General features: G+C 44.0%; 1 protein-coding gene across 1 annotated transcript; it reads right to left on the bottom strand.

Annotated features, from left to right (window-relative positions):
• Positions 1-849: 849 nt before the first annotated feature.
• Positions 850-7,572, bottom strand: LOC115122604 (mitochondrial fission process protein 1-like). The gene is made up of 4 exons (XM_029651823.2): positions 7,405-7,572; positions 4,091-4,218; positions 3,541-3,773; positions 850-2,525 (listed from the first exon to the last, which is right to left on the bottom strand). Exons 1-4 carry the CDS (start codon positions 7,472-7,474, stop codon positions 2,453-2,455), a joined length of 504 nt encoding a protein of 167 aa, XP_029507683.1. The 5' UTR covers positions 7,475-7,572; the 3' UTR covers positions 850-2,452.
• Between the last annotated feature and the right edge of the window lie 8,480 nt (positions 7,573-16,052).

Genomic DNA, 16,052 nt, shown 5'->3' with positions numbered 1-16,052 from the left:
TTAATTGGTTTCCATATTAGCAAAATTAAAATGAATCCAAACTTTAAAAATTATCGAGGCAGACCGTACACAAACATTTAGCAAGTTATCAAATATGTTAGCATACCTGTTTGGGCCACAGCTGTGGGCACAAGCATCAAGAACAGCACACTGTGGATAAACAACATCTTTCTGACAATATGCCAGCACTCAGACCACCTGGACTTTTTATGAGCTAATGCACCTAATCAAAAGAATTGCTGTCAGCTGTGGATCACTTACTCAATCACGACAAATTTCTTAAACTAGAATCTTGGCTCGTTGAGGTGATTGATGTGATTGGCTTTGACAGTGGCACTGTGGGCATTTTATTGGTAAATCTATGTTGTGGCCGTACAATCTGCAGGGAATGAAAGCTGTGACTGGCTGCATTGAGAAAAATATGTGCAATGTTGTTTAAAATCAATACAGCAATTTGTACAACTTGTTAGACCTTATTGTCAAACCACGAACACAATTACACAACAATATCTCTTCGGGAGAGTTGTCAATCATATTCCCCAGAGGAACGCTACTGAGACAGTTCTGTGCTACTTGTTGCCAGTGTGTCATAACACATCCATAGTTACTCCTTTTTTCCCTGACACCACAGCATGAGGAATGGTGTACTGTGGTATGGATTTATGAAGATTCAAGTACATTACTGGTATTTGCGACAGTGTTTTGGCTGCGTATGAGGGGTTGCCGTTTCATTTAAACAAGTGTCAAATGAACACATATGAAGAAATGTATTCTCACTGATAAACTGAAAACATGTTGAATATGTTAAATTGTTTGCACAGGGGAAAAAAATGTATACAATACAGGATATTGTTTTTCTACAGTATATATTTTTAAACAGTTTCAGAGTAGGGGATGGCTAAATAGCTGCCCATTGCAGTATTACTTTCACTTTCGATGATAAATTACTATCATTTTGTCAAATAACTTTTTTTTCAATTTCTCTGACAACTAAAAGAAAATGTAAATGTACATCAGTAGCAGGTTTGAAAACATGTTTGAATTTTAAGGCTAAAACAAACATATTATGAAATTAACAACAGTTAAACATTCCCTTGTTTCCAGCATGAAAATATATTGATATCGAAATATGAAATTGATTATGTGACTATGTGGGGAAATAATTAGAAAAAAACATTCAAACTATCACAAAAATGTTGCGTTTTGGTGACAAAACATTTTTAAGTAATCAATATATTAAAAATACAGAAGTTGACTTATAACAGAAGTTAAATTAAAATTATTGCTAAATATTTGTTCTGGTGTATGAACAATTGGCAACATTTCCCAATTCAGTATATCACATTAATTTACATCAGGGCTCTCCAACCTGTTTTAAAACCAACCCCAGTTGATTCAGCTTATCAACCAGCTAATTATTAGAATCAGGTGCGCTAGATTAGAGTTGGAGCAAAAACATACACAACAGTAGCTCTTCAGGAACAGAATTGGAGTGCCCTGATTTACATATTCCAATAGCATTTCCCATTTTTGAATAAGATGACTCAGATTCCTTGCATATTGCAGCACAGCTTTGTATACTGATGGGTTCTCTTCCAGAGTAGCCTAAATCTTTGGCAATAATTACAGTATTTTATGCATATTCCCTTCATATGCTTTCTGCATAGGGCATGTTACACAACTATTACAGTACTTTCTATGCCTTAGATGCTACCAAAGTAACTGAATCTTTAGAGCCAACTAAAACCTCAAGAATTCTTACATCTATTCGGTTCACCTCTGTAATAAATGACAAGAAGCACTCAGGTTAATCTCAAGACTGAACATTGAAAAGTGCATCACAATATACTCTGTAAATATCTATTCAAAGTGACAGACAACCGTACCAGACATTATTTTTGAGGCAGAAATAAACAAAAAACAACGGTAGATGTTAACATGTAATGAAAATAGGGCCTTAATGCCAGGTCTAAGGACAGTGACCCGAATATTCCCAAATATGGCTAACATCAAGAGTTACCTGGATACATGCCAAGTGGAGAAAAACAGGTGGGCTCTGCAGGCCAGTAGCAGCCACAGGTATTCAACTCCAGTGCTGGAGGGCAACACTGTCTGTTGGATCCCTTTTCTCCCTGATTCTAAGTCATTGACTGGCCAAAGAAACATAGGTCCCCCTAACTTGGAGTTTAAAATGAAAAGATGGGAATAAACAGAGGGGCATAGACAAGTGGCAGACAGTACAGTGGCCCTGGAGGACTGGAGTGGAGTAACCCTGCTGTATTGGCTTTGTGCTTCACAGTGATGTTACAGTAGAGTGATCAGCAGAGTTTTCTGATGGCTTGGGAGGAAGTGCTGTCTGGGACAGAGGGTGGGTGGGGTCAATTTCCTGGTGGAGCTAACCTGTCCAGGCCAGGGACACTAGGACCAGGCTGCAGGGTGGTCGTGGTGCTTATTAGTCATGCCTCTCTCCTGCAGATTGACCGTAGACCTTACGCAGGCTGGAGTCCAGCAGGAAGTCCACTCCCCTGTGGAGCACAAAGAAGGAGAACGGCTTTAAGGTTAGAATGTAGCAAGGATGGGACCTTTTTTTTAAAGTCTCCTGGCTCCCTACAGACATCATCAAGTACATATAAGCCTATAGATATGAATGTGTTATGCACTCACCGCAAATGGGCGTAGGCTATATCTCACATCCATGCAAGATACTCCAGTTGTAAACGGTGGAGTCAATATTTGGAGTTTCCCATATTTTCAGAAATCGCATGCTGACCTATTTAAACTACTGTTCACTGACAACCGTGCAACTCAACAATCAGCCGTTTGAGAAAAGCCATGTGCTGCCCAAATTGCAGGCTTCCAGACTAATCAAACCATTCATGTGATAAAACATAACAGAAATGTCTTCAGAAGCAAATGATCCGTTATTTATGTCTGTAAATAAATGTAATGCATACCAGAGGTGGGGGAAGTCCATCCGCACCGGGGATTAAATATAACCAGCCATTCAGAGCTGGGGGTTGGCAGAAGCCAAGATGGAGAATGCCCCATCCCTCCCTAAAAACCGGACCCTGAATACACCTACCTCTCTTCAACAATGGATTCAGATAAATAAAAATGGTGGCTACACATCTAACACCACATTAAAAAATACATTTTCTTAAATACATTATGGTGTGCAACTCCTAATTGGACACTTAAAATGATGCATAGATTTTAAAAATGTAATGCTGTTTTCTAAGGTAATGTGTGGATTCTTCCTCTCAATGAGCTGGGGAACACATTCAGGCTGAGACATTTAACTGTAGGCTAATACCTTGGCACACTTGGGACCATAAACATTGATGGGAAAACATGCCAAAGTACACACGCTACTGTTATTTCTTCCTCCCGCTCACATTCAGTTTCTTTCTTTCTCAAACACACACACCTTTATCATGCTCTCGAACACACACCCCTTCACTGCCTCCCTGTCACATATCTGGCACACATTCAGACAAGCATTTCCTTCACTATCTAACACCCTCACCCACCAACACAAACCTGTCGATGGGGTGTATGATGAAGGGGATGGTGGAGAGGCCGATGGCCGTGGTGGTCCACTTGCGTACAGAGAGAGGCAGGCGCGTGGTTCTGCCCAGGAGGTAAAGAGAGGCGGCACACACACGGTTGATGGTGAAGCCTGGGATAGCGACCGAGGCCAGGGCCTGCCATACAAACGTATCCACCACTGCTACAGCCACCTTGGTTGTCTTCCCTGGGTTGTCACCATGCTCCTACAGCACAGGGATAGACATAGAGTGTGACATTCTGTGCTTCAGACCACTTTATGTTTCAGTGTGGAAGTTGAGTTTTGGTTCTCTAGGGATTTTCTGGAAAAGCTCCATTTACTTTGGTATGCGTTGAAAAAGGCAATGTCATTTGTAAGTATGTGTTCTCTACATTTTTGGAAACTCAAGTTCATAATATAAATGCTTCACGGGGCAATAATTCCATGACCCCTTAAAAGAATGGTAGCTCATATCAATACAAATGAAGACAGGATAAGAATGAGAACAGAGCTTTGCTTTTACAAAATGTCCTCCTTCCTTACCACGGCAGCCTTCTTCCCCTTGTCCACAGCATCAGCGGAAACATACACGGTGGCAACTGCATATGTGGCCCATACAGCACTCACTGGCACCAGGGCACGGAAGGCCTCTCCCACCTCGTTGGCATAGCCTGTGGGCACAAGACGACATGACAGGGTAAGATACAAGCGCAATTAAGGCTTTAACTGCCTCACTGTTGTGAGAGGCCTCTAAACAAATCATAGTCAACCCCCACCGGATCAGAGCTAGGGGCCTGAGGTAAAACAAAATGTATTAGAATAATAATTCCAAATTTCCTTCTTGGACCTCTGCCACGTAAAGGGGGGTACATTAATATTCACTTTTGTTTGGGGCTGTGGGTAGTAGCAATAACCCCCCTGACACGTTTCGTTCCATAGAATGGGCGGTGACCTTTGGAGCAATATGCACTGTCCGCTCCAACAGGGTTGGAATGACTAATAATGCCCTTGGTCTGTCATTAGACGCTTACACAGCTTCTCCTGCTGTGTTGGCTGCTGCTGAAGCTGTACTGCCACCCTGTGGGAAAACATTACACAGCGTCAGGTCTGTAGGCCTTTACACACGACACAAGGTTATATGAGAGATACACTTTTGTATATAGTGTGTGGACACTCCTTCAAATTAGTGGATTGGGCTATTTCAGCTACACCCGTTGCTGACAGGTGTATAAAATCGAGCACACAGCCATGCAATCTGCATGCGGCAGGCACGCATGGGGCAGCAGGGTAGCCTAGTGGTTAGAGTGTTGGACTCGTAACTGAAAGGTTGCAAGTTCAAATCCCCGGGCTGACAAGGTACAAATCTGTCGTTCTGCCCAAATGTTCCTAGGCCGTTATTGAAAATAAGAATTTGTTCTTAACTGACTTGCCTAGTAAAAGAAAAAAAGACAAACATTGGCAGTATGAAGACCTTACTGAAGAGCTCAGGGACTTTCAACGTGACACCGTTGTACGATGCCACCTTTCCAACAAGTCAGGTTGTCAAATTTCTGCCCTGCTAGAGCTGCCCTGGTCAACTGTAAGTGCTGTTATTGTGGGAAGTGGAAACATCTAGGAGGAACAACTGCTTAGTTGCAACACTCACTACAGAGTTCCATACTGCCTCTGGAAGTAACCTCTACGTAAATAACTGGTCGTCAGGAGCGTCATGAAATGGGTTTCTGAGCAGCCACACACAAGCCTGACATCACAATGCCAAGTGTCGGCTGGAGTGGTGTAAAGCTCACTGCCATTGGACTCCGGAGGAGTGGAGTGATCCTTCACCATCTGGCAGTCCGACGGACGAATCTGGGTTTGGCGGATGCCAAGCGAACCCTACCTGTCCGAATGCATAGTGCCAACTGTAAAGTTTAGTGGAGAAGGAATAACGGTCTAGGGCAGTTTTTCATGTTTCAGGCTAGGACTCAATTCCATTGAACACCTTTGGAATGAATTGGAAGGCTGTCTGTAAACCAGGCCTAGTCACCAAACATCAGTGCCCGACCTCACTAATACTCTTTTGGCTGGATGAAAGCAAGTCCCCGCAGCAACGTTCCAACATCTTGTGGAAAGCCTTCCTAGAAGAGTAGCTGTTATAGCAGCAAAGAGGGGGGGTTGGAATGAGATGTTCAACAAGCAGGTGTTGACATACTTTAGGACATACTTTTGAACATACTTTAGGACATGTGGTGCATCTGTTTACCTGGTACCTTTACCTGGTAAGGCTACCTAGCTGGCTAACAACCTGGTAACGTGACCAATGACCAGTAGGCTATGGTTTAAAATGATATTGGAAGAAAGGAAAGGTACTGGTTAGCTACTCCAGGAGATGTGTTTCAAAAGTTAGGATGGGCATAACCTTTTATAATGCTCCTATACTGTTTGGTGCGGGGGGCACCAGTGCTATAAGTTGGGAGCATCAGTGCTATACCCTAAGTACCCCAGTCTGTTTTTCTGACATTCTAGTCATTCTCGCCACTCATTATCATGCCAATGTCGTGTTTGGTGTCAAAAGGAGCTAGAATGATAGTGTAGTGGAGTTAAGAACGTGCTGTAAACTCACTCCACAGCTAGCTTAAAATGTTTTTTTTTCTTCTATGGTTCAACTGGTTTGTAAGTTGTCAAGGAGGGCAGTCATTTTGTGTTTACAACCAGATGAGCCCGGTTATGGGCTATACTATTAGCAACACACTGACGTGGGTTTCAAAAGCACAAACAGATCTGGGACCAGCCTACCAAAGAAAAAGTTCATTTAGAGCCCTGCTTGTGCTAACACACTGGCAGCACTAAACAAAATTCTGTTACTTCAGTGAATCTGTTTCTGGGACAGGTTACGCTACTCATACAGCAGAACAACAATACATTCTGAACAGATTCTCTAACATTGTCATTTCTAACTATGAAGGCTACTGAATGTGCTTTACAATATACTTATCAATAATTGATTGGAGTTCATTATAATGCTATAAAGATGCTTCATTTGATAAACATAAAGAAGTAGTTGTATGCTAAATGTTTACGTGGGTGAGAAAGACAGGGAGAAGGCAAGGAGAGAACCAGTCAGAGTCAGTGTTAGAGGAGATAGAGAGCTGTGCATGCAGGCCATAACAGTCACCAATTTGCAGCTGGCCCTGGGGTTTAATTTAGTAACATAGCACATTTCAATGTCGCCCCCAGCCAATAAGAACCCAGCAGAAAATGTCAACGCATTGCACAATGGCTAGTGTTATTGATCCCTTAAAATAAATGTAGAAGGCCCATTTAGCTTGAAATCAACCTGATTGCCTTATGACAATGAGGAACAGATATCCTCTGTACAGTTTTGACTCCAAGGTCAGTATGGAGTAATGGTATTGCAATGCAGGGACAGCTATATTAAATGTAGCTATCAGGCCTACTACGCTGAGATTCCAGACATTGTATCATTTCAATTGAACTCGTGCTTAAATATGTGATGAGCATTTACTTATTTGTCAATAATGAATCACTACTAGGAAGTGCCATGCAATTTATCCAACCCACTAACCTAACTAGCTGTTTGAATGCAGGTATTAGATTGCTAGCTAACGTTATTTGAATACATTGGTATTTGATCGGGTTGCTGGGCTTTGAATTGGTCGAATGCAGCCATTACAAAACAATATCACGTAAAGTATAGAGCATCTATTTATAAGTCGTTCAAATTCAGACGTAAAACTGGATAGCTCACGAGCTAGCAACCCAGCTCGAGCTTGTTCTACTGGTTTACGCTTGCTCTTAGCGTGATGGGGACACCCCCCTGGTTCAAGACATCCAAAAACACCACTTTTATTGCATACCTAAGAAGCGGACCCATGTGTCACGATAAATATCGACCTCCTTGCTTGTTTTTTCTTGAATTTGATCCATGCTTCGTCTTTAACCCCATGTACAGAGATGTCTCAAGTGTAGATAGAGTCCCAACTAGAAGCTGCGAGTCAAGTCTTGCAATGCGCCACGCCGAGGGAGTGTCTAAGACTGTATGGTGCTATTCAGAAAGGGAAAAAAGCCAACTGTATTTGTCTGACTTCACGTGTGTTATTGGTAAATTATTAGGCCTATTGTCTTAAGAATCAACCAGTATACATTTACAAATTGAATCTTCCACAGAGGGATAAAGTTCGAGTCCCGTGACAAAAGTTAAGAATTTCTAGATAGTCCCTGATGACAATTTACATAATTCATATGCCGGAAGTTAGCGGATATAGGAAGAGAGAGACTCAACTCGGTGGAAAATCTGTCTCCCTCCAACAGGTGGCGTTTTTTCACCCACCAACTTTGAGAAAAAACATTTTATATTGGAGTTGTCTCGAGATGGCTATGCATTATCATTGCATGAGGCTTGTAGCATAGCTTCGGCAGTTGACGTCAACAACCCTCTGGAGCCTTGCAGCCCGCCATGCCTCTTTGTGGACAACGACTCGCATTGTTAGGGCGGAGAGACATGTAGTATCTTGTCAGTTTATCCCTAATCTTTGTTTAGGCGTGAAAAGTGTTATGTAGCACTATATTGGATAACTCCAATATGGTATCCTTCCACTCTGTAGGATACTCGTTAGTGCTTTGGCTGACCCCCTTAAATAGCTGCTGCCACACTACTCCCTTCTCTTCCTTTTCTCAGTTGATTCCAGAGAAGATTCGCTTGATAAGAGCTCTATGTTCGAGTGTATAAGTGCAGAAATATACCCACAGCTATTCAATAGCTTGGAGCATCTAGATAGCTAGCCTCTCTGCCTGGGTGCTCCGCTGTCCCCCCACTCGGTTTGGTTTGTGCCATCTCATTTGGGTTTTGTCCTGTATTTAATTTCTTGCTAGGTAAAGTCCCCCCTTATCTCAGCTCGCTGGTCACCATAGCATCACCCACCTGTAGCACGCGCTCCAGCAGGTATATATCTCTGGTCACCCCCAAAACCAATTATCTCCTTCCAGTTCTCTGCTGCCAATGACTGGAACGAACTACAAAAATCTCTGAAACTGGAAACACTTATCTCCCTCACTAGCTTTAAGCACCAACTGTCAGAGCAGCTCACAGATTACTGCACCTGTACATAACCTACCTATAATTTAGCCCAAACAACTATCTCTTTCCCTACTGTATTTATTTTATTTATTTATTTTGCTCCTTTGCACCCCATAATTTTTATTTCTACTTTGCACATTCGTCCACTGCAAATCTACCATTCCAGTGTTTTACTTGCTATATTGTATTTACTTTGCCACCATGGCCTTTTTTTGCCTTTACCTCCCTTATCTCACCTCATTTGCTCACATTGTATATAGACTTGTTTATACTATATTATTAACTGTATGTTTGTTTTACTCCATGTGTAACTCTGTGTCGTTGTATGTGTCGAACTGCTTTGCTTTATCTTGGCCAGGTCGCAATTGTAAATGAGAACTTGTTCTCAACTTGCCTACCTACCTGGTTAAAGGTGAAAAAAAAAAAACTTGTGACAGCCTAACCCCGCAATATCGGAAGTCTGTTGTTTCACTCTGCGGGCTTGAAGTTCTCATTGAAGAGTGAGTCACGTGTTGCTAGGTGCACCACGCTTATCTCTCACAAACACAGCCATTTTGCCTAGACTCTTCTGTGTTCCACAGTGAACAAGCTATGCAGTAGCTAGCTTAACAAGAGCAGACCATCGCAGGACTAGGCACATTCCTTACATCCTGCCAGCACACCCACGTATAGTAGAATAAACTAAAACCTGGAGTAAGTTACAGCCGACCCACACGTATAAGCAAAGATTGAGCCAACCTGTGTGTGAGTTTGTGTGCTCTGGCCCCCAACACAATTAGGCAGTTCACACCCAGTTCACGTCTTCTCTCCTTCAGATAGTGTATGAGACTAAGGCTGGTACTGTAGGTCTGTAGTATCTGACTATTACAGTATTGCAAGTGTATACTATAGACACAGTAATATCACACTATTGGCTTTACTTTCACAGAAAAATTGCATAACTATTAGGGTGTTTCATTGTGAGAGATGCGGGGTACCCCTGTCTACGGGGGATGCCTTCATGACCTGTCTTGGGTTAGATCACGCATGGAGAGCAGTTAGACAACCCAATAGTTGTTTGGCCTGTGCCACCTTTGGAGAACGCAAGCACTTAGCACCCCTGGGGTTGTCGCGGCAGCACCCCTTTGGACACTTTGATGGTGACGGAAGCAACACAGGCGCTTTTAGCAAGAGTGGCTACCGCCCTTGATATCAAGCTGTAAGAAGCACCATCTCAGCAGCTCCTTATCTCCATCTGCCCCAAGTTCGCTTTGGCTCTCCGTGAATACTGGAGCAACATGGGAGGGCGTTTCCATTGCGGAAGCCAGACCAGGCTGTGTACTCTCCTAATGGATGCAGAGTCCTTGGGGGCGAGACCACTATCCGGTGATGGATGACATGGTGGCTGCCATGATCCTCCCTGACAAGGAGATCTTGGCAAGGTGCCTCGCCTCACACCAGGACCTTGAAGAGTAAGCGATGAACGGATGCAAAGCATTTTCAGGACCCTCTCCATCATGTCGTGCCTCGTAAATGCGAAATACGATGCTGAAATCCTACTTCACCCTGCTGATCCCTTGCCTCCCAGGAGGTGGTGACGAGTTTCTTAAGGAGGCCACAGGGGTGTCAAGGCTGCTCACTATGCTCCAGACGGACATGGCATGTGCCAACAGCACAAGGACGCAATCAGGAAGGTAGAGCCGCTCAAACAACTAAGTGGGTTCTACTCCACGAAAAAGGACGGCAGCTTTCGGCTGACCCTGGACCTGCGCGGCCTCAACACATCCAAATCAAATGTATTTATAAGGCCCTTCGTACATCAGCTGATATCTCTGTACAGAAACCCAGCCTAAAACCCCAAACAGCAAGCAATGCAGGTGTAGAAGCACGGTGGCTAGAAAAAACTCCCTAGAAAGGCCAAAACCTAGGAAGAAACCTAGAGAGGAACCAGGCTATGAGGGGTGGCCAGTCCTCTTCTGGTTGTGCCGGGTGGAGATTATAACAGAACATGTCCAAGATGTTCAAATGTTCATAAATTACCAACATGATCAAATAATAATAATCACAGTAGTTGTCGAGGGTGCAGCAAGTCAGCACCTCAGGAGTAAATGTCAGTTGGCTTTTCATAGCCGATCATTAAGAGTATCTCTACTACTCCTGCTGTCTCCAGAGAGTTGAAAACAGCAGGTCTGGGACAGGTAGCACGTCTGGTTCAAACAAATGTTTGAAGGAGCTCAAGTTCAAGATGCTCTCACCAGCGTGGGTGTTGCAGGCAGTCTCAAGCAGCCAATTGTTCACCACCCTCGACCTGAAGGATGCGTATTTCCACATTCCTGTTCATCGAGATCACTGGAAGTACCCCCGGTTTGCCTTCAAAGGAGTGGCTTGCGAATTCAAAGGCCTCCCGTTTGATCTCTCACTGGCACCGCATATATTCACAAAGTGCATGGACACAGTCCGAGCACCTACCATGTCCCAGGGAATTCTAGTGCTGAACTACCTGCCTGACTGGCTGGTGTGTACTCAAGAGAGCAAGCTTCAGCAGACACACAGCAGACATAATGTTGAAGCACATTCACCCTAAACAGGGAGAAGAGCAACCTGACTCCCTCACAGCCGGTGGTCTACCTTAGGATGTTGATCAACTCAACTCTTATGAGGGCACGTCTCCCTCAGGTGAGATCGGAGACAATACAGGCCTACCTTGACCATTTCCGGCTTAGACGAGCCATGTCCGTATTAGTGTGCCAGAAGTTACTCAGCCTACTCACGTCAGCCTCTCTGTTAATTCCGCTTGGCCTTCTTCACCTCAGGCCACTCCAGCGATGGTTCAACTCTCACCACCAACACCAGAGACAACACAGACATCGTCAGCTATCGGTGAAAAATGCATGTGAGGACTCTGTTGAAATGGCACTATCACTCCTTCCTGTTGGAGGGAGTTATACTGAACAGAGTCCACTGCAGGGAGCTAGTGTGCACCGATGCTCGCTAGCGGGTTGGGAGTGGCAAGCACATCAATGTGCTGGAGCTCAGGGCAGTTTGCCTGGCACTCCCAACAGTTCCTGCCATACTTGGAGGGAAAGTATGTCCTGGTCAGATCAGACAACACCACGGTAGTGGCGTATATCAATCACCATGGAGGACTGAGATCACGGCACCTCCATGAAATGGCTCGGAAGCTCTTACTGTAGGCTCAGAGCCGCTTATCATCAATGCGGAATGTAACATCCCCAGGGTCTTGAACTGGGCAGTGGACCTATTTTTGAGAAATGGCCCGCCAGAGGGGGACTGGAGTCTACACCCTCAGGTGGTGTTACAGCTGTGGCAAAGGTTCGGAGGAGAGCGCAGGTAGTCTTGTTTGCATCTCAGGAGAACACTCATTGTCCCAGCTGGTTCTCGATGTCGGACCCTCCAGGCCCTCTGGGTTTGGACACCCTTGCTCACGATTGGCCGGCAACAACACTTTATGTGTTCCCACCATTTCCCCTGATCACAGCTACGCTAACAGGGTCAGTTTGAAGACCCAGCCACCGCCTGCTCCTGAGGAGATCATGGTTCAGCCTCCTGTTGTCCCTCCTTTCTGGGACCCCATGGAAGCTGCCACTGAGACTTGACCTGCTCTCTCCGTCTCGGGTAGGCGCTCTGGCATCCGGACCTACGTCGTCTCTAGCTTTGGGCTTGGCCCCTGAGTGGCGTAAACGGGCCAGTCTAGGCATTAGAACAATATGGTGAACATGTTGCCGATCGCCAGGGATTCCTCCACCAACAAATCATATCAAATGCGGTGGGGCATATTCTGTGCTTGGTGTGAGCGTCATAATGTTGCCCCCGAGCTGTGTGATGTACAAACAGTTTTCCACTTTTTACAAACACTGCTTGATGCTGGCCGAGCGCCGTCTACTAATTTTGGCATGCCATGACAATGGCCCGGAGGGATCTATGGGTGGCCACTCATTGCTCTCCTAAGTTATGAAAGGAGTTAGACATCTGCGTCAAATGAATGCCCGTTCTGTGCTAAACTGGAACCTTGAATTGGTGCTGACAGCACTTGCTAGGCCACCCTTCGAGCCCCTGGGGTTAGCGTCCTTTGAAGCACCTATCCATGAAGGTGGAATTCCTGTTGCTTCTTACCTCCACTAAGAGGGTCCGTGAACGTCATACTCTTTCAGTGAGCGCTGAATGTTTCCGAATGCATGCAGGCAAGGGGAGTGTTATCCTCTAGCCTAACCCCTCTTTCCTGCCGAAGGTCCTGTCTGACAGACGTGAAACGGCCCTTACATTTGTCCTCATACGCACCTCCCATGGCTGCGAGGGGGCTGGGTTTTTCACCAAGTGTGCTGTGCCCGGTGAGGACGCTACACACTTACGTTACATGGACTAAGACAATATTACAGTCATAACAGCAGTTTGTGGGTTATGGTCAGAGAGTTCTGGGGAAGAGCCTATCTAAACAGAGACACTCACATTGGATTGTGGACACTATTATTACAGCATTTCAGCTGGCCGGCTGGCCTTTGCCGTCTGCTATGGTGGCACATTCTACTAGAGGAGTAGCTACATCGTGGGCCCTGCTCCAAGGAATTCCCCTTGATGAAATTAACACCTCGGCCAGTTGGGCGTCATCTAGCACTTTTGCTAGATACTATCGAGTCAATGTAGTTGCCGACAACCAGGTTGGGACGGCCGTGTTGGGTGTTGCCTACTTCCCTGGACGGGGATGGAGGGACACAGCAAACATGACTTCCCTGAGCTCAGTCCTACGGGATTTTGCATTCGTAAACTATTCAGACCCCTTGGCTTTTTCCACATTTTGTTACGTTACATCATTATTCGAAAATGTATTAAATGAAACATTCTCCTCGTCAATGACAAAGCCAAAACAGGTTTTTAGATACATTTTAAAAAATGAAATACCTTATTTACATAAATATTCAGACCGTTTGCTATGAGACTCGAAATTGAGCTCAGGTGCCTCCTGTTTCCAACTTGATTGGAGTCCACCTGTGGACATGATTTGGAAATGCACACACTGCCTGTATAAGATCCCACTGTTGACAGTGCATGTCAAAGCAAAAACTAAGCCATGAGGTTGAAGGAATTGTCTGTAGAGCTCCGAGACAGGATTGTGTTGAGGCTCAGATTGCGGAAGGGTACCAAAATATGTCTGCAGCATTGAAGGTCCCCAAGAACACAGTGGCCTCCATCATTCTTAAATGGAAAAAGTTTGGAACCACCAAGACTCTTCCTAGAGCTGGTCGCCCAGCCAAATTGAGCAATCGTGGGAGAAGGGCCTTTGTCAAGGAGGTGACCAAGAACCACATGGTCACTCTGACAGAGCTCCAGAGTTCCTCTGTGAAGATGGGAGAACCTTCCAGAAGGACAACCATTTCTGCAGCACTCTACCAATCAGGCCTTTATGGTAGAGTGGCTAGACTGAAGACACTCCTCAGTAAAAAGCGGCCCACTTGGAGTTTGCCAAAAGGCACCTAACGGACTCTCAGACCATGAGAAACAAGATTATCTTTGGCCTGAATGGTAAGCGTCAATTCTGGAGGAAATCTGGCATAATCCCTATAGTGAAAAATGGTTGTGATAGCCTCATGCTGTGTTGATGTTTTTCAGCATCAGGGACTGGTAGACTAGTCAAGATCAAGGGAAAGATGAAGGAAGCAAAGTACAGAAATATCCTTGATAAAAACCTACTTCAGATCCTCAGACTGGGACGAAGGTTCAGATTAGTCATGCTGATTACAGCCTCTCACTTTTTGTTATTTGAAAATGAAATAATCTTCAAAATATCACTATTTTTAAAACAATCAATAGAAAGCAGGTTGCAATTTCAGTTTAATCCACCAGAAACCTCAGAACAAATAGTATGGTTAAACTGAAATATACTAATTGATTAAAAATATATATTTTTGTAAAAATAAAAAATAAATAAACGGTATAACCATTGGAAATGTTTGCTCTAGCCAAAATGACAACCAACAGATTGCAGCATTACTGCAAAAATGGAGGAGGCAAGTGGAAAGAGGAGAAGGGAAGGCACTGGTCTGTTGGCCAGTTTTCACAATTCCTGACATTTAATCCTAATAAAAATGACATGTCTTAGGTCAGTTAGGATCACCACTTTATTTTAAGAATGTGAAATGTCAGAATAATAGTAGAGAGAATGATTTATTTCAGCTTTTATTTCTTTCATCACATTCCCAGTGGGTCAGAAGTTTACATACACTCAATTAGTATTTGTTAGCGTAGCCTTTAAATTGTTTAACTTGGGTCAAACGGATAGCCTTCCACAAGCTTCCCACTGTCGTGTCTTTGGCTATGCCGTATTAAGTGATATGACATGCTATTCTATAAAATCCTTTCTCTGTAATTAATATTTCCTGATTGAGCTAATCGTGTAAATGTAATTAACCAGAAAGTCGGGGCACCACAAAATAATATTTATAGAGCAGTTATCTTCCGAATAAACTCTTAAAGACCTAGTAATATTATATATTCTCATATATATATATTCATATATACATACAGTGGGGCAACAAAGTATTTAGTCAGCCACCAATTGTGCAAGTTCTCCCACTTAAAAAGATGAGAAAGGATGAAAATTTCAGGCCTATGTACATTTCAACTATGACAGTCAAAATTAGAAAAATAATCCAGAAAATCACATTGTAGGATTTTTTATGAATTTATTTGCAAATTATGGTGGAAAATAAGTATTTGGTCAATAACAAAAGTTTCTCAATACTTTGTTATATACCCTTTGTTGGCAATGACAGAGGTCAAACATTTTCTGTAAGTCTTCACAAGGTTTTCACACACTGTTGCTGGTATTTTGGCCCATTCCTCCATGCAGATCTCCTCTAGAGCAGTGATGTTTTGGGGCTGTTGCTGGGCAACACAGACTTTCAACTCCCTCCAAAGATTTTCTATGGGGTTGCGATCTGGAGACTGGCTAGGCCACTCCAGGACCTTGAAATGCTTCTTATGAAGCCACTCCTTCGTTGTCCGGGCGGTGTGTTTGGGATCATTGTCATGCTGAAAGACCCAGTCATGTTTCATCTTCAATGCCCTTGCTGATGGAAGGAGGTTTTCACTCAAAACCTTACGATACATGGCCCCATTCATTCTTTCCTTTACATGGATCAGTCGTCCTGGTCCCTTTGCAGAAAAACAGCCCCAAAACATGATGTTTCCAACCCCATGCTTCACAGTATGTATGGTGTTCTTTGGTTGCAACTAAGCATTCTTTGTCCTCCAAACACGACAAGTTGAGTTTTTACCAAAAAGTTCTATTTTGGTTTCATCTCACCATATGAAATTCTCCCAATCTTCTTCTTGATCATCCAAATGCTCTCTAGCAAACTTCAGACGGGCCTGGACATGTACTGTCTTAATCAGGGGGACACGTCTGGCACTGCAGGATTTGAGTCCCTGGCG

This window comes from Oncorhynchus nerka, linkage group LG4, assembly GCF_034236695.1.
Source record: "Oncorhynchus nerka isolate Pitt River linkage group LG4, Oner_Uvic_2.0, whole genome shotgun sequence".
NCBI classification, from domain to species: domain Eukaryota; kingdom Metazoa; phylum Chordata; class Actinopteri; order Salmoniformes; family Salmonidae; genus Oncorhynchus; species Oncorhynchus nerka.
This window is presented reverse-complemented; position numbering and strand designations above follow the sequence as displayed.

What these genes read in the sequence shown, in the direction of transcription:
- LOC115122604 (XM_029651823.2), bottom strand. Translation starts at nt 7,474, where the DNA reads ATGGATCAAATTCAAGAAAAAACAAGCAAGGAGGTCGATATTTATCGT. An exon ending in AGGGGAAGAAGGCTGCCGTG is followed by an intron (nt 3,774 to 4,090) that starts GTAAGGAAGGAG and finishes CCTGTGCTGTAG; the next exon opens with GAGCATGGTGACAACCCAGG. An exon ending in ATCATACACCCCATCGACAG is followed by an intron (nt 2,526 to 3,540) that starts GTTTGTGTTGGT and finishes TGTGCTCCACAG; the next exon opens with GGGAGTGGACTTCCTGCTGG.